This window comes from Barbus barbus (genome assembly GCF_936440315.1).
Source record: "Barbus barbus genome assembly, chromosome: 29".
Lineage (NCBI taxonomy): Eukaryota > Metazoa > Chordata > Actinopteri > Cypriniformes > Cyprinidae > Barbus > Barbus barbus.
In genome coordinates, this window is record NC_136757.1 from 30,420,090 (window position 1) to 30,435,423 (window position 15,334).

The window sequence follows — 15,334 nt, forward strand, 5'->3', positions numbered from 1 at the left end:
ACTGTCATTAAAGGGATAGTTCACCCTAAAATTTAATTTCTGTCATTATTTACTCACTCACATGTTGTCCCAAACCACTATTAATTTCTTGTGCTGAACCCAAAACAAGATATTTTGAAGAATGAGGGTAACCAAACAGTTGCTGGTCCACATTGACTTTGATAGCAGGAAAGAAAAATCCTATGGAAGTCACTGAGGACCAGCAACTGTTTGGTTTTCCACCTTCTTCAAAATAGCATTTATGTTCAGCAGAAGAAAGAAACTCATTCAGGTTTAAAACTACTTTTGAGTAAATGATGGTATAAAAATAAAACATTATGACAGAATTGACAGACAGATGACTATTTATTTTTGGGGGAACTATTCATTTAGCGTTAACAAAATAACAAAACGCAAAGAGAAAAATCACTCACTATTCTTGACTGAAAAACTTTAATACAGTTGCTTTAGGAATCAGTCTATCTAGTGTTTTATTTTTATATTTGTTCATTCAATTTCTTGAATGCTCCTGCTAAATACACCTATTGTACCTGAAAATAAAGCACTGTTTGTTTTATTTGTATATTATGTGTATTTGTTATGTGTATCTTTGTTCTTATTTTTTAATAAGAAAGATAAAATGACGACAAAGATTTTTTATCTTCGCCCACTTTGGCCTAAATATAAAAAAAAAATAATACATAAACATTTTTTTTTTGTTGTTACCTTGAAAGGCTTTGTCTTTCTAGTTTGGCTGTAATGCTCAGAAAACTTGTAAAACCAAAATAGTAAAACCAACATGACAAAGAATCGTGATAAAATCGTGAATCGTGATATTTCTAAAAAAAAATCCTGATTATTATATTTTTCCCATAGCACCCACCCCTACTTGGGGTGTATTCTCGTGATTTGAGCTGTATTCTCGTGATATGCGGTTTATTTTTGTGATGTGCGGTTTATTTTTGTGATGTGCGGTGTATTCTCGTGATATGCGGTGTATTCTCGTGATGTGCGGTGTATTCTCGTGATTTGAGGTGTATTCTCGTGATTTGAGGTGTATTCGTGATTTGAGGTGTATTCTCGTGATTTGAGGTGTATTCTCGTGATTTGAGGTGTATTCTCGTGATTTGAGGTGTATTCGTGATTTGAGGTGTATTCTCGTGATTTGAGGTGTATTCTCGTGATTTGAGGTGTATTCTCGTGATTTAAGGTGTATTCTCGCGATTTGAGGTGTATTCTCGTGATTTGAGGTGTATTCTCGTGATTTAAGGTGTATTCTCGTGATTTGAGGTGTATTCTCGTGATTTGAGGTGTATTCGTGATTTGAGGTGTATTCTCGTGATTTGAGGTGTATTCTCGTGATTTGAGGTGTATTCTCGTGATTTGAGGTGTATTCTCGTGATTTAAGGTGTATTCTCGTGATTTGAGGTGTATTCTCGTGATGTACGGTGTATTCTCGTGATGTGCGTGTATTCTCATGATGTGAGGTGTATTCTCGTGATTTGAGATGTATTCTCGTGATTTGAGGTGTGAGGTGTATTCTCGTGATTTGAGCTGTATTCTCGTGATTTAAGGTGTATTCTCGTGATTTGAGGTGTATTCTCGTGATTTAAGGTGTATTCTCGTGATTTGAGGTGTATTCTCGTGATGTGCGTGTATTCTCATGATGTGAGGTGTATTCTCGTGATTTGAGATGTATTCTCGTGATTTGAGGTGTATTCTCGTGATGTACGGTGTATTCTCATGATGTGCGTGTATTCTCATGATGTGAGGTGTATTCTCGTGATTTGAGGTGTATTCTCGTGATTTAAGGTGTATTCTCGTGATTTGAGGTGTATTCTCGTGATGTGCGTGTATTCTCATGATGTGAGGTGTATTCTCGTGATTTGAGGTGTATTCTCGTGATTTAAGGTGTATTCTCGTGATTTGAGGTGTATTCTCGTGATGTACGGTGTATTCTCGTGATGTGCGTGTATTCTCATGATTTGAGGTGTATTCTCATGATGTGAGGTGTATTCTCGTGATTTAAGGTGTATTCTCGTGATTTGAGGTGTATTCTCGTGATGTACGGTGTATTCTCGTGATGTGCGTGTATTCTCATGATTTGAGGTGTATTCTCATGATGTGAGGTGCATTCTCGTGATTTGAGATGTATTCTCGTGATTTGAGGTGTGAGGTGTATTCTCATGATTTAAGGTGTATTCTCGTGATTTGAGGTGTATTCTCGTGATGTACGGTGTATTCTCATGATGTGCGTGTATTCTCATGATGTGAGGTGTATTCTCGTGATTTGAGGTGTGAGGTGTATTCTCGTGATTTGAGGTGTATTCTCGTGATTTGAGGTGTATTCGTGATTTGAGGTGTATTCGTGATTTGAGGTGTATTCTCGTGATTTGAGGTGTATTCTCGTGATGTACGGTGTATTCTCGTGATTTGAGGTGTATTCTCATGATTTGAGGTGTATTCTCGTGATGTACGGTGTATTCTCATGATGTGCGTGTATTCTCATGATGTGAGGTGTATTCTCGTGATTTGAGGTGTATTCTCGTAATGTGCGGTGTATTCTCGTGATGTACGGTGTATTCTCATGATGTGCGTGTATTCTCGTGAGGTGTATTCTCGTGATGTGTGGTGTATTCTCGTGAATGCGGTGGTTTTCTCTGTGAATGTGTCTGTAAGCGTTGTTTCAGGTAGGTCTCGTCTCTGCTGATTAGTGAGGTTTAACTCAGATGAGGGTGAGTGACTGAGAACGAGTCTTTAAAGCGTCAGATCCAATTAAAAGCAGCTGTAAGGAAGCTCAGGTCAGCTCGGGCTCTCTGCGTGTCTCTGCTCAAAGTGTTGTTTTGATGTATCAGACGTCACACAGGAGCACGGCTTTTGCGTTTCTCTGCTGAATACTAGAGATTCACAGAGAGTTTGAGTGCAGGTTAAAGCTGCTTCAGTGCGTTTGTGTTTGCCTGAAGCGCAGTTCATTCATTCTGATCATGATTTGAGTTTGAGGCCTCAGAGTTCTGCTGCAGGTGTAACAGGATTATGAAGCCATCGTTCCTGTCGTGTGTTCATATCGCTGTGATCGTGTGTGTGTGTCACTGTCACTGTATTTATGAAGCAGATTTATTGTTTAGTTGTTTCTGTCACCTGATGGTCAATCTAGTGCTGATCTACTGTAGAGCCCTGTGAAACATCCCAGCTCACACATTTAGGTTATAAAAATCTTGTAGGAGCATTGTTTTTAAATGTTTCTAAAGCATTTAAATGTTCAGTTTTCTTGCTGTGATTATAATGTTATTTAAAGATTTAATTTTCATCCAAAATATAATGTTATTTGAATGTTTATTTTTAATATTCTTAAAATTCAAATAACATCATGAGAACGTTCAGAGGATTTTGATCAAAGAACGTTTTCTCTTAACTTTGTGAGAACATATATGAATAAACATTACTTTAAAACGTTTTGTCCTAACATTTGTTAAGTTCTAAAAAATCTTTAGGGAAAGTTGTGAGAACGTTATGTTTTGTCAAATGTCATAGGGAATCATATGGTGACGACTCTTTGAGTTTACATGATCATCTAACCATGTGTGTGACTGTGAAATACGGCTCATGAGCTGCTGTTCACTAGTGAATATGTGTCCCTGCAGCACAATACATATACATTGTATGGATCAAAATTATACATTTTTATTTTAATGCCAAAAATCATTAGGATATTAAGTAAAGATCATGTTCCATGAAGATATTTTGTAAATTTCCTACCGTAAATATATCAATACTTCATTTTGAATTAGTAATATGCATTGCTAAGAACTTCATTTGAACAACTTTAAAGGAGATTTTCTCAATATTTAGATTTTTTTGCTCCCTCAGATTCCAGATTTTCTAATAGTTGTATCTCAGCCAAATATTGTCCTATCATAACAACCCATACATCAATGGAAAGATGATTTATTCAGCTTTCAGATGTCGCATGCATCTCAATTTCAGAAAATTGACCCTTGTGACTGGTTTTGTGGTCCATGGTCATATTTTACTGCAAACTATAGAATGTATTACAGTTTCCACAAAAATATTGGGTTCTCTGTGTCTGACATTACTGTAGTGTAACTGATTTTTAACTCCAGCTCTGTGATGAGGACTCTCTGTCTGTGTCTGATATGTAGATGTGTGTCTTCTCTTGCCGGCGGGTTCGTGTGGTGAAAGCAGCATGAGTTATTTATTCAGCGGCATGTGATGAAGAGCAGATGAACCAGCCGCTGCGTTCGGCCCTTTCCTAGTAAAATCTGACTTTGAGCAGCTCACAGAAACAAGGAATTCGTCCTTCGCTCTTTCATTTGTTTGTACTGGTCAATATTATGTTAACCAGCTTCTAGTTTAGTAACACAAGTGTTGTTCTCTTCAGGAGGGGCAGAAACTTCATTTACTGGCATTTCAATTACAGGGCAGCTCATCAAGCGCTGCTTTAATTAATTACAGACTGTGGTTGCGAGCGAGACCCGCCTGGTGCTCACATGACGCTCGATCTGCTCTCACTGCGTCTGATCAGAGCCGTCCATCATCAGTCTGAGTCTGAGAGATCACATGATCGTCAGGTGTGTGTGTGTGAGTGTGTGTGTGTGTGTGTGTGAGAGAGAGACGTGTTGTGTGATAGCTGATATCAGTGTTCACTGCAAAAAATGATTCTCTTACTTAGTGTTTTTGTCTTGTATTCTAGTATAAATATCTAAAACCTTTGCAGTGTTTGTGTTGATGGATTCTGGACTATGAACACACATGTACATTCACTATATAAACAAAAACATTGCATAGACTTGCATATGCTATTATAAACAGATAAAATGTAACACTAACAAAAAACTTTATGCATTTATATAATTGATTTTTTGATTATTGTTATACTGTTTTTACGAATAAGGATGTCCACAAAAGGAGGTTTTAGGGAGCAATGCACTGAAATTTCAGCAACTGAAATTGTTTTGCTGAAACAGCAATTTTCAGTTTCGATTGAAATAGTTTTATGGCCAGAATCATTGACTGAAAGAGTTTACTACTAGTTACAGCAGCAAATAAACATGAATAAATCAGAAAAACTCACTGAAATTAATCATGTAATCAATCAATCAGCGATTCAGCCGCAGAAAGACATCAATAAAACAGCTTGAGATCAATAATATCACCTAACATCACATTTACCTCAGAAATCACAATCAATGTCCATAAACTAAAAACGTAACTCTAGACAGGAGCATTTTGATAAATATATGCATTATATTACATATTCATGATATTTTTACTTAACCTGTGGTTCAATATTTAATGTATGATTGCATAAATCTGTCAAGAAAACAAGTTTTATGCTACAGTTTGAATGTTTATATTTCATCAACAAATTGGAGTAGAAACCTAATTGTGTTATTAAAACCATGACATAAAAACTGCCTTTTGTGCAATTTAAATGTTTGTACAACTCAGGTTTTATTTGAGTGTTGATTATTTAATAAATATGATTAATTAATTGAATTTTAAATTAAATTCAGACTAGGTTTGTACATCCTGAATTGTTTTTTTTAATTATTATTTGTATAGCGCTTTTCACGATGAAAATCGCTGCAAAGCAGCTTCACAGAAAGTTAAAGTTTCTACATTATATGTAGTAGTGGTGACTCAAGTCATATTGGTCCGCTCATCATATGGCAGACATGTACAGTAAAAATCATGCAGCTAGTTAATGACATGCAATCAAACAGACTGTGAACACTATTAACATCATGAGAACGTTCAGAGGATTTTGATCTCTTAACATTGTGAGAACGTATATAAATAAACATTACTTTAAAACGTTTTGTCCTAACATTTGTTAAGTTTTAAAAAATCATTAGGGAAAGTTGTGAGAACGTTATGTTTTATTACTGAATATTAATTCTCATTTAAAATTAAAATTAAAATTATGTCATAATTTATGTCAGTTTAGTTAAACTGCTTTTATTTTGTTGGTTTGTAGTGAGTTCCTGTGTTTATATTTTAGTGACAGTCACAAACACGAGTCCAAATCCTATTTGAATTTGATTTATCGTACAGGCCTACTTTTGACTAATTAATCCAAAAATTGCCAAATTCAGTGACATTCTAGACTTATTAAACTTGAGCTCTTAAGCTTCTTATTTAATGCATGTAGACTTTTATTTTGTTTAGAAAGATCGGTAAAGGACTAGTTTAGTAAGTCCCTTACAGAAAACTTTTTTTGTGATATGTACATTTGAAAAAAAAAAATCTTGTGTAATTTGAATCTACTGTGTCTTTGTATTTTATATTGTTTTGCTTTATTGTATTAATACAGCTCTTATGTAAAAAATGCACAACACAGATCTTGAGAATCTGTGATCTTCATCTGCTGACACGGCATTAATGTTTTTACTATCTGGCATTACATTTTTTACTATCTACCTTCCATGACATTCCACATTACAGCTGTTTTACTGCAGATAATTAAGTCAAGTTGATGTGCATATGGCAGACATGTACAGTAAAAATCATGCAGCTAGTTAATGACATGCAATCAAACAGACTGTGAACACTATTAACTGCAATGATTATATGTTGTGATCAAACTTATTGCAAAATTTGGTAGTTTTGTATGTTGTTCGAGGGTTGGCATCATCTGCGGTCCTCTTCAGCTCAGTATTTTTATTTTGGTGCATCACTAGTTTTTGAGGTTTAGTTCGTGTCTTGGTATAAACACCAAGGCTTTTCACGGGATCTTATCACATGTGTGTATGTGTGTGTGTGTGCCATTCAGTTATGGCCGAACCTCATCTAGTAGCTCACAGACTCTACTGCAGAAACAAGAACCTGGGAGAAAATAACGTGCTTCAGTCTTTTTCTACTTAAATGCATAAGCATTAGGTCATGGGTTCGATTCCCAGCGAATGCATGAACCCAGTGATGTGTGGCTTGAATGCAGTTTGAGTCTCTGCTAATAAAAGTGTCTGCCAGATGCATGAATGTAAAGCGTGAGGTTTGATCGCTCTATGTCTCTGAGCCATCGCTCACACATGTTTTTCTCCAGTGCAGCAGATCTGGCTCTGATCTGCATCTGGCTCTGATCTGCAGTGATTTGTGGGTAATTTGTTGCACAAGGAAACTCATGCGTCCCTGAGAGCATGCGAGGTCAGAGGTCAGCGTGTAAATCAGAGCGCCGTATATCAGTCCATCCCATCGCTGAGCTCATTCTCTTACAGGCTGAGGTTCATGTCAGCAGTTCTCTCAGGTTACCCATGATGCTCAGCGGCACGATTGATCTCTGACGCATGTTCCGCTAAGCCAATTAAAGCAATCTGCTGATTAGGTGTATGTGTGTGTTTCTGCAGGCTGAAGTTCAGAAGTGATCGAGCGGAGCGGCAGGACTCAAACATGCGGTCGCAGGCCTTGTTGCTGTATTTCACGGTGCTGCAGACGGCCGGAGCCGCTTTCCCAGAAGACACCGAGCCAATCAGTATTTCACACGGCAACTGTGAGTAACTGCGTCTCATCTCCTTGCTCTGTCTCGTCTTGTTCTCATCCCACCATCTTTTTCTCACTGCAGCTCTGTGAAATGTGATTCTGGTGGCCAGAGAAACTGTAAATGCTGTCTGAGTCGGCGAGACTTCAGAGATCTTCTTTTGTTTTGCCTGTCAGGATGAAAGACTTACAAACACACACACACACACACACACTTGTGGCTCTCACTGTCTCACTTAAAGGCCCCTGAAATGCACTGTTTTGTTTCTTGTGTCCATGTATTTCCTTTTAAAACAGCAAGTTCTTGTTTTGTATTCAAAAGGCTCTTTTCATGAAACACGATTTTGGCTGTTTTGCTGTTATGTTCTCATTCTAGTGCAGAGTTTCCCAAGTTGATAAAAAGCTAATAATGAATTAAGGCCAGACACTACAGGCAAAACCAGTGTTTTTTCATGCACTTGTCAGTTTCTCTATTTTGCTTCCATATCATGTCTCTTCTTTCAGACTAGTGGAAAGAAAACATCCAAAACACACATTTTAGAAATACACTTTATTTTATTGCACTTTATTTGCCTCTTTCAATCTCAATCCATATCTTTAACAAGTTTTTTCTCTTACAAAAAGCAAACTATATTTATTTATTCCTCTCTATATTCTGAAGGTTTGTTCATATTTCATTCACACTGATTTGTACAGTATTTTACTCCTAAAATCATGGTGAAAATGTGTTTGTTTGTTTTCTGTCTGTTGACAGTATTTTCTGATTTATGGAGTGAAAATAAATCCAGAATCCCCATCCGGAAAAACTCTAACTCTAATATGACAACAAAATCTAATTATAATTATGGACTTTATCCAAAGTTCAGATTTATTCTCTTGAAATGCATGCAAATTAGTGCATATTTAATTAGAAGATGCCTCATTTTCATATTTTAACATAACATTCAGAAAACTTGTGATTACATTTTTTTTTTTTTCGTTCTTAATGTAATAAATCAGCTAGAGAAGTATGATAATGTCTTTTATTGTTAAGCTCAAATTAACATTTCTACCCTTATTCACCTCTGGTGTCTTGCCTTAAATCATCAAAATAAATTATTGAAAAATAAAATCAATTAAAATAAAGCATTTACTAAAAAGATGAACCATTTTGTTTAGCTGCATATCATGCGATTATTGTCCGACATCACAGAGCTGTGAACATGAGATAAATGATTCAAATATTAACTTAACTCTTACTCGAGGAGGATTCAAGGCAATGTTTGTTTGGTCCTGATCGCTCAGTTTGGCCTGTTTTCCTGAATGATTGTGGTGTTGAAGAGTGTAGCTCTGCTGAAGGTTTATTGTCTCGAGTGGATTCACAGCTCTGTAATGAACTGAGCTTTTGCCACGAAGCGTCTGCGAATCAAACTCTGTTCCACTTCCTTCCCTGTCAGATACCAAACAATATCCAGCGTTCGTGGGACACAAACCGGGAAGGAACAACACGCAGCGGCACAAGCTGGACATTCAGCTGATCGTCATCATGAACCGGACTCTCTATGTGGCCGCGAGGTGAGTTTGCTATTTAAAGATCGTCCCGGTTATTAGCAGACACTGGTAAAGAGCAGATTGACCAGATTGTTGGCATGGTAACCAGCAGCCCATTCACAGCAGCCCATGTTCAGAGTCAGAGAGCCAGCGGCCGTGAGAATCAGACGCTCATCAGTGCTTTACAGTCATACTTGACAAGTTTTAGTTTCTTCATTTGCTCTTCCATGAATTAAGTCCTTAAATCAGAGCCGAAAATCTTAAAATGTTAAATGTTGCATGAACTGCAAAGCATGAATATCTTCATCGGTCTTTTTGTCTTGTTTTCCAGTACAAATATCTAAACATCCTTAAATCAAGATACAGATGCAGAATGAAGATATGGAGTCTTGTTTTCTGCAACATTAAAAACATTAAACCATAAACTTGAAATAAAATAAAAAATAAATAACTTAAGCATGTCATTTCAGTACTGAAATAAAGAGGATATAGATATTTATAGATATATTAAAAAAAATGGACAAAAACACACAACAAAATTACTTTTACCCAAAATTTAAATTTAAACGAATAAAATATTTATATAAATTAAAAATAACAGTAATAGTATCTCTGATATAAATTAACACTGGTTATTAGTTGTATGTTAAGTTATTTGTATATAAGTTTGTGAAAATGTGTTTCATTTATTTTTTACAATTTCTTTAAGTGTCTTAAAAAGTCTTAAATTTATCTTCATAAATCCTGCAGAAACCCTGATTTATGTTTCACAACAGGACCTTCTAAATCTAATTATTTTCAGGTCTTCTGGTGTCTGATTGTTCTGAATGTGTGTGAATGTTGTGTTTCTGCCACCTGAACTAATAATCATAAGATCTCTTTATTCATTTAACAGTCCTTTAGCTGTTGTGTGTGTGTGTGTGTGTGTGTGTGTGTGTGTGTGTGTGTGTGTGTGTGTGTGTGTGTGTTCTGAGATCTTAATTCTCATGATAAACATTGGTGTGTTTTGGCCAGAGATACAGAGCCTTACACCTGATCCCACTCTGATTGATTGATTGATTGATTGATTGCTGTAGGCTCCGCCCACTCACTCTCCACTAATGAAAACGCTGGAGCTCTGATTGATTGATAGCTGAAGTCTCCGCCCACTCAATCCTCCACCGGTCAGATCTCTGATCACTGATTACAGGAGGTTTGAAAGCTCTAGCGGTGGCTCAGTGTTTTTCTGATGGTCAGATCACAGCTCTTTTCACACTTCTGCAGTTTATCTCTCCTGCTTTCAGCTCCAGGCTCTTCTGGGCTTTCTGTTGTTTTGTGGCTTTATTTAGGCCTGTGGTGGCTGATGTGACTCAACAACACCTCTGTAAAAACAGTTTTCTTTGGAATTTTTCTTCAGTTTGTTTTGTTTCTTGAAATCTCAGTGCTACTCAAGAAAAAAAAACCAGTGTTGAAAATACAGCAGCACGGAGAGAAAGAGGAATGAAGTTGTGATCAGTGACCGGTTGCATAAACTGCTTCGATTGCTCTTGAAAAATAAGTCATCTAATTTTTTCTTCAAACCTGGTCAGAACTTTTTAAAGCCAGCTACAAAAGAAATTCAGTTGTAAATTGCTCTAATTTGAGTCCAGAAATAAGACTGATTAACTCTAACTAACTAACTAACTGCTAGTTAGTCAAACTAGATCTTAAGGCATTGTCTCTGTGTTTGTGTAACTGGACCCTGGTGATGTGAATCTAAAACACACGCTCAGAAACCTTTAAATACAGGAGATCTGATCTATGCGCGATCCACACTGATCTGCTGTGTATTAATTATGGATTTAGACGATATTGAGCTGAAGTTTCTCAGAGTGTGTGTTGCAGTGGACATATGAAGCTCACACACAAACAGTTTCAGTTCAGATTGTGCTATAAAGCAGCTGTAAAAGACAACGGAGTCATTATTCAGATCGGGACAGTTCAGATAGGACTGCAGGATGAATCCTATTTTAATCATGATCACGATTTCCGCTAGTACTCATTTCTCAATACTTGGGTCAGTTTTTCAAAAACTCTTCACACAGTTCTCCTAATTAACGTTCAGCTTGATACAGCAGTTAATGTCACAATATTGGAAATATTTCTGTTTTAAACCATGAAGGCTGAAATTGTTACGGGGCGAACAAGACGTGAGACGTGCGGATCCATTTGCGAGGCTTTATTCAAAGGCAAGGTCACAAAACAAGCAAGGTTCATGAAATGGCAAACAGGAACATCACAGGCAAGACACGAGTGATCCTAGGGCAAGCGTGGGTCGACGATCGGCAAACAGTATCCAACAGAGCAAGGCAGAGAGATAATCCAGGTACACGAGCAATAATCCACACGAGGTGCAAACGGAGTCCGAACGGCAAGGCAAAGGGTAAATCCAGGAAACACAGGCAGGTATCAAACACGAGAAAACTAGCAAGGCAAGACTAGAACAACTGAGTGGGCTCTGTAGAGTATCTATCACTAGGATATACAATACTCGGCAATGACAGAGAGGAAGTGCAATGCTTGTAAAGCGTGTCTGAAGGGATCAGATGTGTAATCAGTGCAATGTGAGATTGGTGACAGCTGTGTGTCCTCAGTGCGATGGATGATGGGAGTTGTAGTCCGATGGTGAAGTGCAACAGTGGTGTAGTGCAAGAGTCAATGTAGTGAGTGAGTGTCTGGTGGTGATTAAACGGAAGGTCATAGACAGGATTCGTGACAGATATCAAGTAACATTAAGACTTACGCCGGTGAACGTCTTTACCTCAGTCAATTATACAGAAAGCAAAAATAAAAACTGTCAAGACAACAAGATACAAATCTACTTCAACATTTGCTGATAATATAAGTCTTAAATTCTTCCCTTAATATGAAAAAAAGAGAAACGTATTTCACGTTAAACCGTTTGTTTTTGAAAGTCAGTGCTTGAAATAAAGCTGCTCTTAAATTTCACTGATAAATGCATAATTATAAGCCTATAAATCATTGTTTAAATGAATAGACCTGTTATAAAATAACTTTTTAAAAACATTTTCAATGAGGAGTAAACTAATAGCCTAATCTTTTATTATCCTTGCAGTGCATCAGTTATGCGGCGATGTGCTATGAAATTATTGCGGGGCAAATTAATTGGAGTTTAATAATAAAAGCAACTTAATAATAATAATAGGCATAATAATAATAAGAATGTAACAGGCCTACATTAACTGGAAATGCCAAATCCTCTTAATATTGCAAATATTTTATGCTTTTGACAATATCTCTGGCTATAGTCGACATATGATTTGATGCAACGCTGTGTAAACATGCCTTAATTTTCCTCTTTTGTGTAGAAGTGAGCTACACTGAATAGTGTTTATAGTATTTCATATTTTAGATTTGGTGTATACTTTAATACAGTATTACTGTAGAAATATTCCAGATTGCTGATTTATTCAGTTTAGTATTATAAAGATGTTTTCACTGAATGCATGCATTGATAAATGATCCAGTTTATCCACAGATTCTGTTGAGCTTTGCTGTGTGAAGAGTTTTGAAAGTATTGAGGCATGTGATTATCAAAGTCTGTAATTATGGATTTAGTTGATTGCAGACTCAGATATCCGCTCAAGTGGATTCAGACCTCAGTAGATGTGAGAGATAGAGCTGAAGTTTCTCAGTAGCTATGTTTCCATCCACCTACTTTTAAGAGCAACACTGGATGGAAACGCCAAGATGCACATCAATTCTAAAAATGCGCATAAAAAAACATATGCACACAATTGAGTAGGATCAACTTTTTATCCAATAAGAAAAAATGTGCATTAACTGCTGTACGATGGAAACACATTTACTGAATAAATTCCACCAAGTGCATCAAAAAAACCATCTCTGCAACGTTAAAGTGGGACGACAACCTAAGAGGCATTATTAAAAAATCCCATCAAAGGCTTTTTTTCTTAAATGTTTGGCATATCTGAAGTTGATATGTTCAGTTTTTATGGATCTGTCATTGAAAGCGTGCTGATTTTCTGAATTATAGTGTGGTTTGGTAGCTCCACAGCTCAACAGAGAAGTCAGATTATAACTCAGACTGCTTCGAAAACTTTTGGTTGTGATCTTCCAGCTATTGATGAGATCTATGTCTCATGTTTGCAGAAAAAAGGTCTTATGTAGCGGTGTGTTTTCTGCGTTGTGTAGAAATCAAGGACGAAATACAGGAATTCTTGCCTTCATGTTCTCGTTTATTCATACCTACCGCTGTGACTTCTCATACAGACTGGGAAGCAGCAAAGTGCGCCAACCCCCCAAGTCCGCATGGCGGCAGGAAACGCCAAATATGGTCATGGCAAGTGGAATCACAAAATCATTTCTTACACACCTGCTACATTACAATCCTGAAAGATCCCTTACATCCAGCCAGACACCTCTTTACGCCTCTTCCTTCAGGCAGACGCCTCGGAGCAATTAAAACTAAGTCTAGATGTTTTCTGAACAGCACTTTATTGTAGGATTAGCATCTATGCGTCTGTATTACACTCTTTGTAACTGATATGACATATATGTATAGATGTATTTATGTCAAAGTCTGCTTTATTGTCAATTCTGCCACATGTACAGCACATGCATACAGAGAATTGAAATTGTGTTACTCCCAGACTCAGAACGTAAAAATATAGATAAATACAGATTAAATATAAATGTGACCCTGGAACACAAAACCAGTCATAAGGGTCAGTTTTTCGAAATTGAGATGTATACATAATCTCTAATCTCTAAATAAATCTATAATTTTGATCCATACAATGTATTGTTGGCTATTGCTATTATTATAATATATAGTGTTACTGATGACTGCTTTTGTGCTGCAGGGACACATTCATTCATATATATATATATATATATATATATATATATATATATATAAAATAAGGACGTGTAAAAAAAAAAAAAAAGAGATAGATAGATAGACAGGTGGCACAAGGCACAGAGTGCAAACCAGTGAAATAAACAAACGTGCATAAAGAGCTTATCCGTCTGTTTAAAGTGGCAGAGCTCAGAGAGCATTCTTTATTTAAACTGCATTTATGTATTTTAATGTATGTTGTTGTTATTGTTGATGAGCTCACCAAGCAAATTCCAAACAACTAGGTTGTTATGGCTATAAATAAGTCATGTGACTTTGCACAATGAGACAGGATAACTTGACTAACCAGTTTTCATTATTTCTGAAAATTATTATATATATATATATATATATATATATATATATATATATATATATATATATATATATATATATATATATATATATATATATATATAGTGCCAGTTTATCAGGAAGTAACGATTTTGTTCTCTTTGACTTGTTAGATGGAAACGGTGCTTTATTCGTAAATGCTTTATGCGATATTCCAGTTTTGCACAATTCGAATTCACACACACACACACACACACACACACACACACACACACACAGACACAGACAGACAGACAGCTGAGCTCTGGGTCTGGAGGTGCTCATGGGACATTGTCCACATTCCTCAGGCTGCGGCCGAGGTGTCCCTTGACAACCCAAACCCCCCGTCATGAGAACAGAGAAACACTGCTCCACTGACCCCAGAACAGCTGAGAGACTCCAGAAGGTTCTAGAGCTGTGTTTGAGGCCTCACGTGTGATGGAGGGCGGAGCTTCGGCGGAGGATTGACAGGTGTGAGACGCATACTAATGAGATCCTTTCTCTGCGAACACAGAGTGAGAGAGTTTGACAAAAGGCCACCAGATGGACGCGGCCGGCCCGTATGAGAAGCACATTCCTGCACACAAAGAGCCTCTGTTGAGCTGCTGGATGATCGGCACAAACAGTATCAGACCTGCACTCAGTAAAACCCATCAAACGTGAGAGGGCTTGTGTGTTTTAGTGCGTTTTTAGCAGATGCGCATGCTTGAATGTGATGGATTATTCACTTTCTTTCCTTTGGAGAAACAGACCAGAAATCTGGAGCTTTTTGTCTAATCAGATGAAGTCAGTCATGTTTATTTCTATATTGTATATACTTTATACAATACAGATTGTGTGAAAGCAGCTTGACGGATAAACAGGAAAATAACAGAAGAGAATAATAGAAGAAAAACTCAGGGACTGATAAATAGATTCTTGATGGTCATTATAACAGAATTACAACAAACGTTTCTATGGCTCAGTCCAATCAGCAACAACAACCAACAGAACAATCAGTGAAAACAACACATTTCAATCATTTCAGTCCACTGATGTACTGATAAATCTGCATGATAAATCACATTTGAATTATGATCATGGGTTCTGGTTCTTTGA

The 15,334-nt window shown here is 36.9% G+C and overlaps 1 protein-coding gene across 3 annotated transcripts in view; it reads left to right on the plus strand.

The window, feature by feature from the left end:
• Positions 1-15,334, plus strand: part of LOC306848934 (semaphorin-6A-like) — an 88,340-nt gene that overhangs the window by 27,157 nt on the left and 45,849 nt on the right. For all 3 annotated transcript variants that reach the window (XM_079383724.1, XM_079383723.1, XM_079383725.1), the window contains exons 2-3: positions 7,344-7,486; positions 8,910-9,027. In XM_079383724.1, coding sequence (XP_079239850.1) covers positions 7,387-7,486; positions 8,910-9,027 — 218 coding nt within the window. In that variant the 5' untranslated portion in view covers positions 7,344-7,386. The remainder of the gene's footprint in view (positions 1-7,343; positions 7,487-8,909; positions 9,028-15,334) is intronic.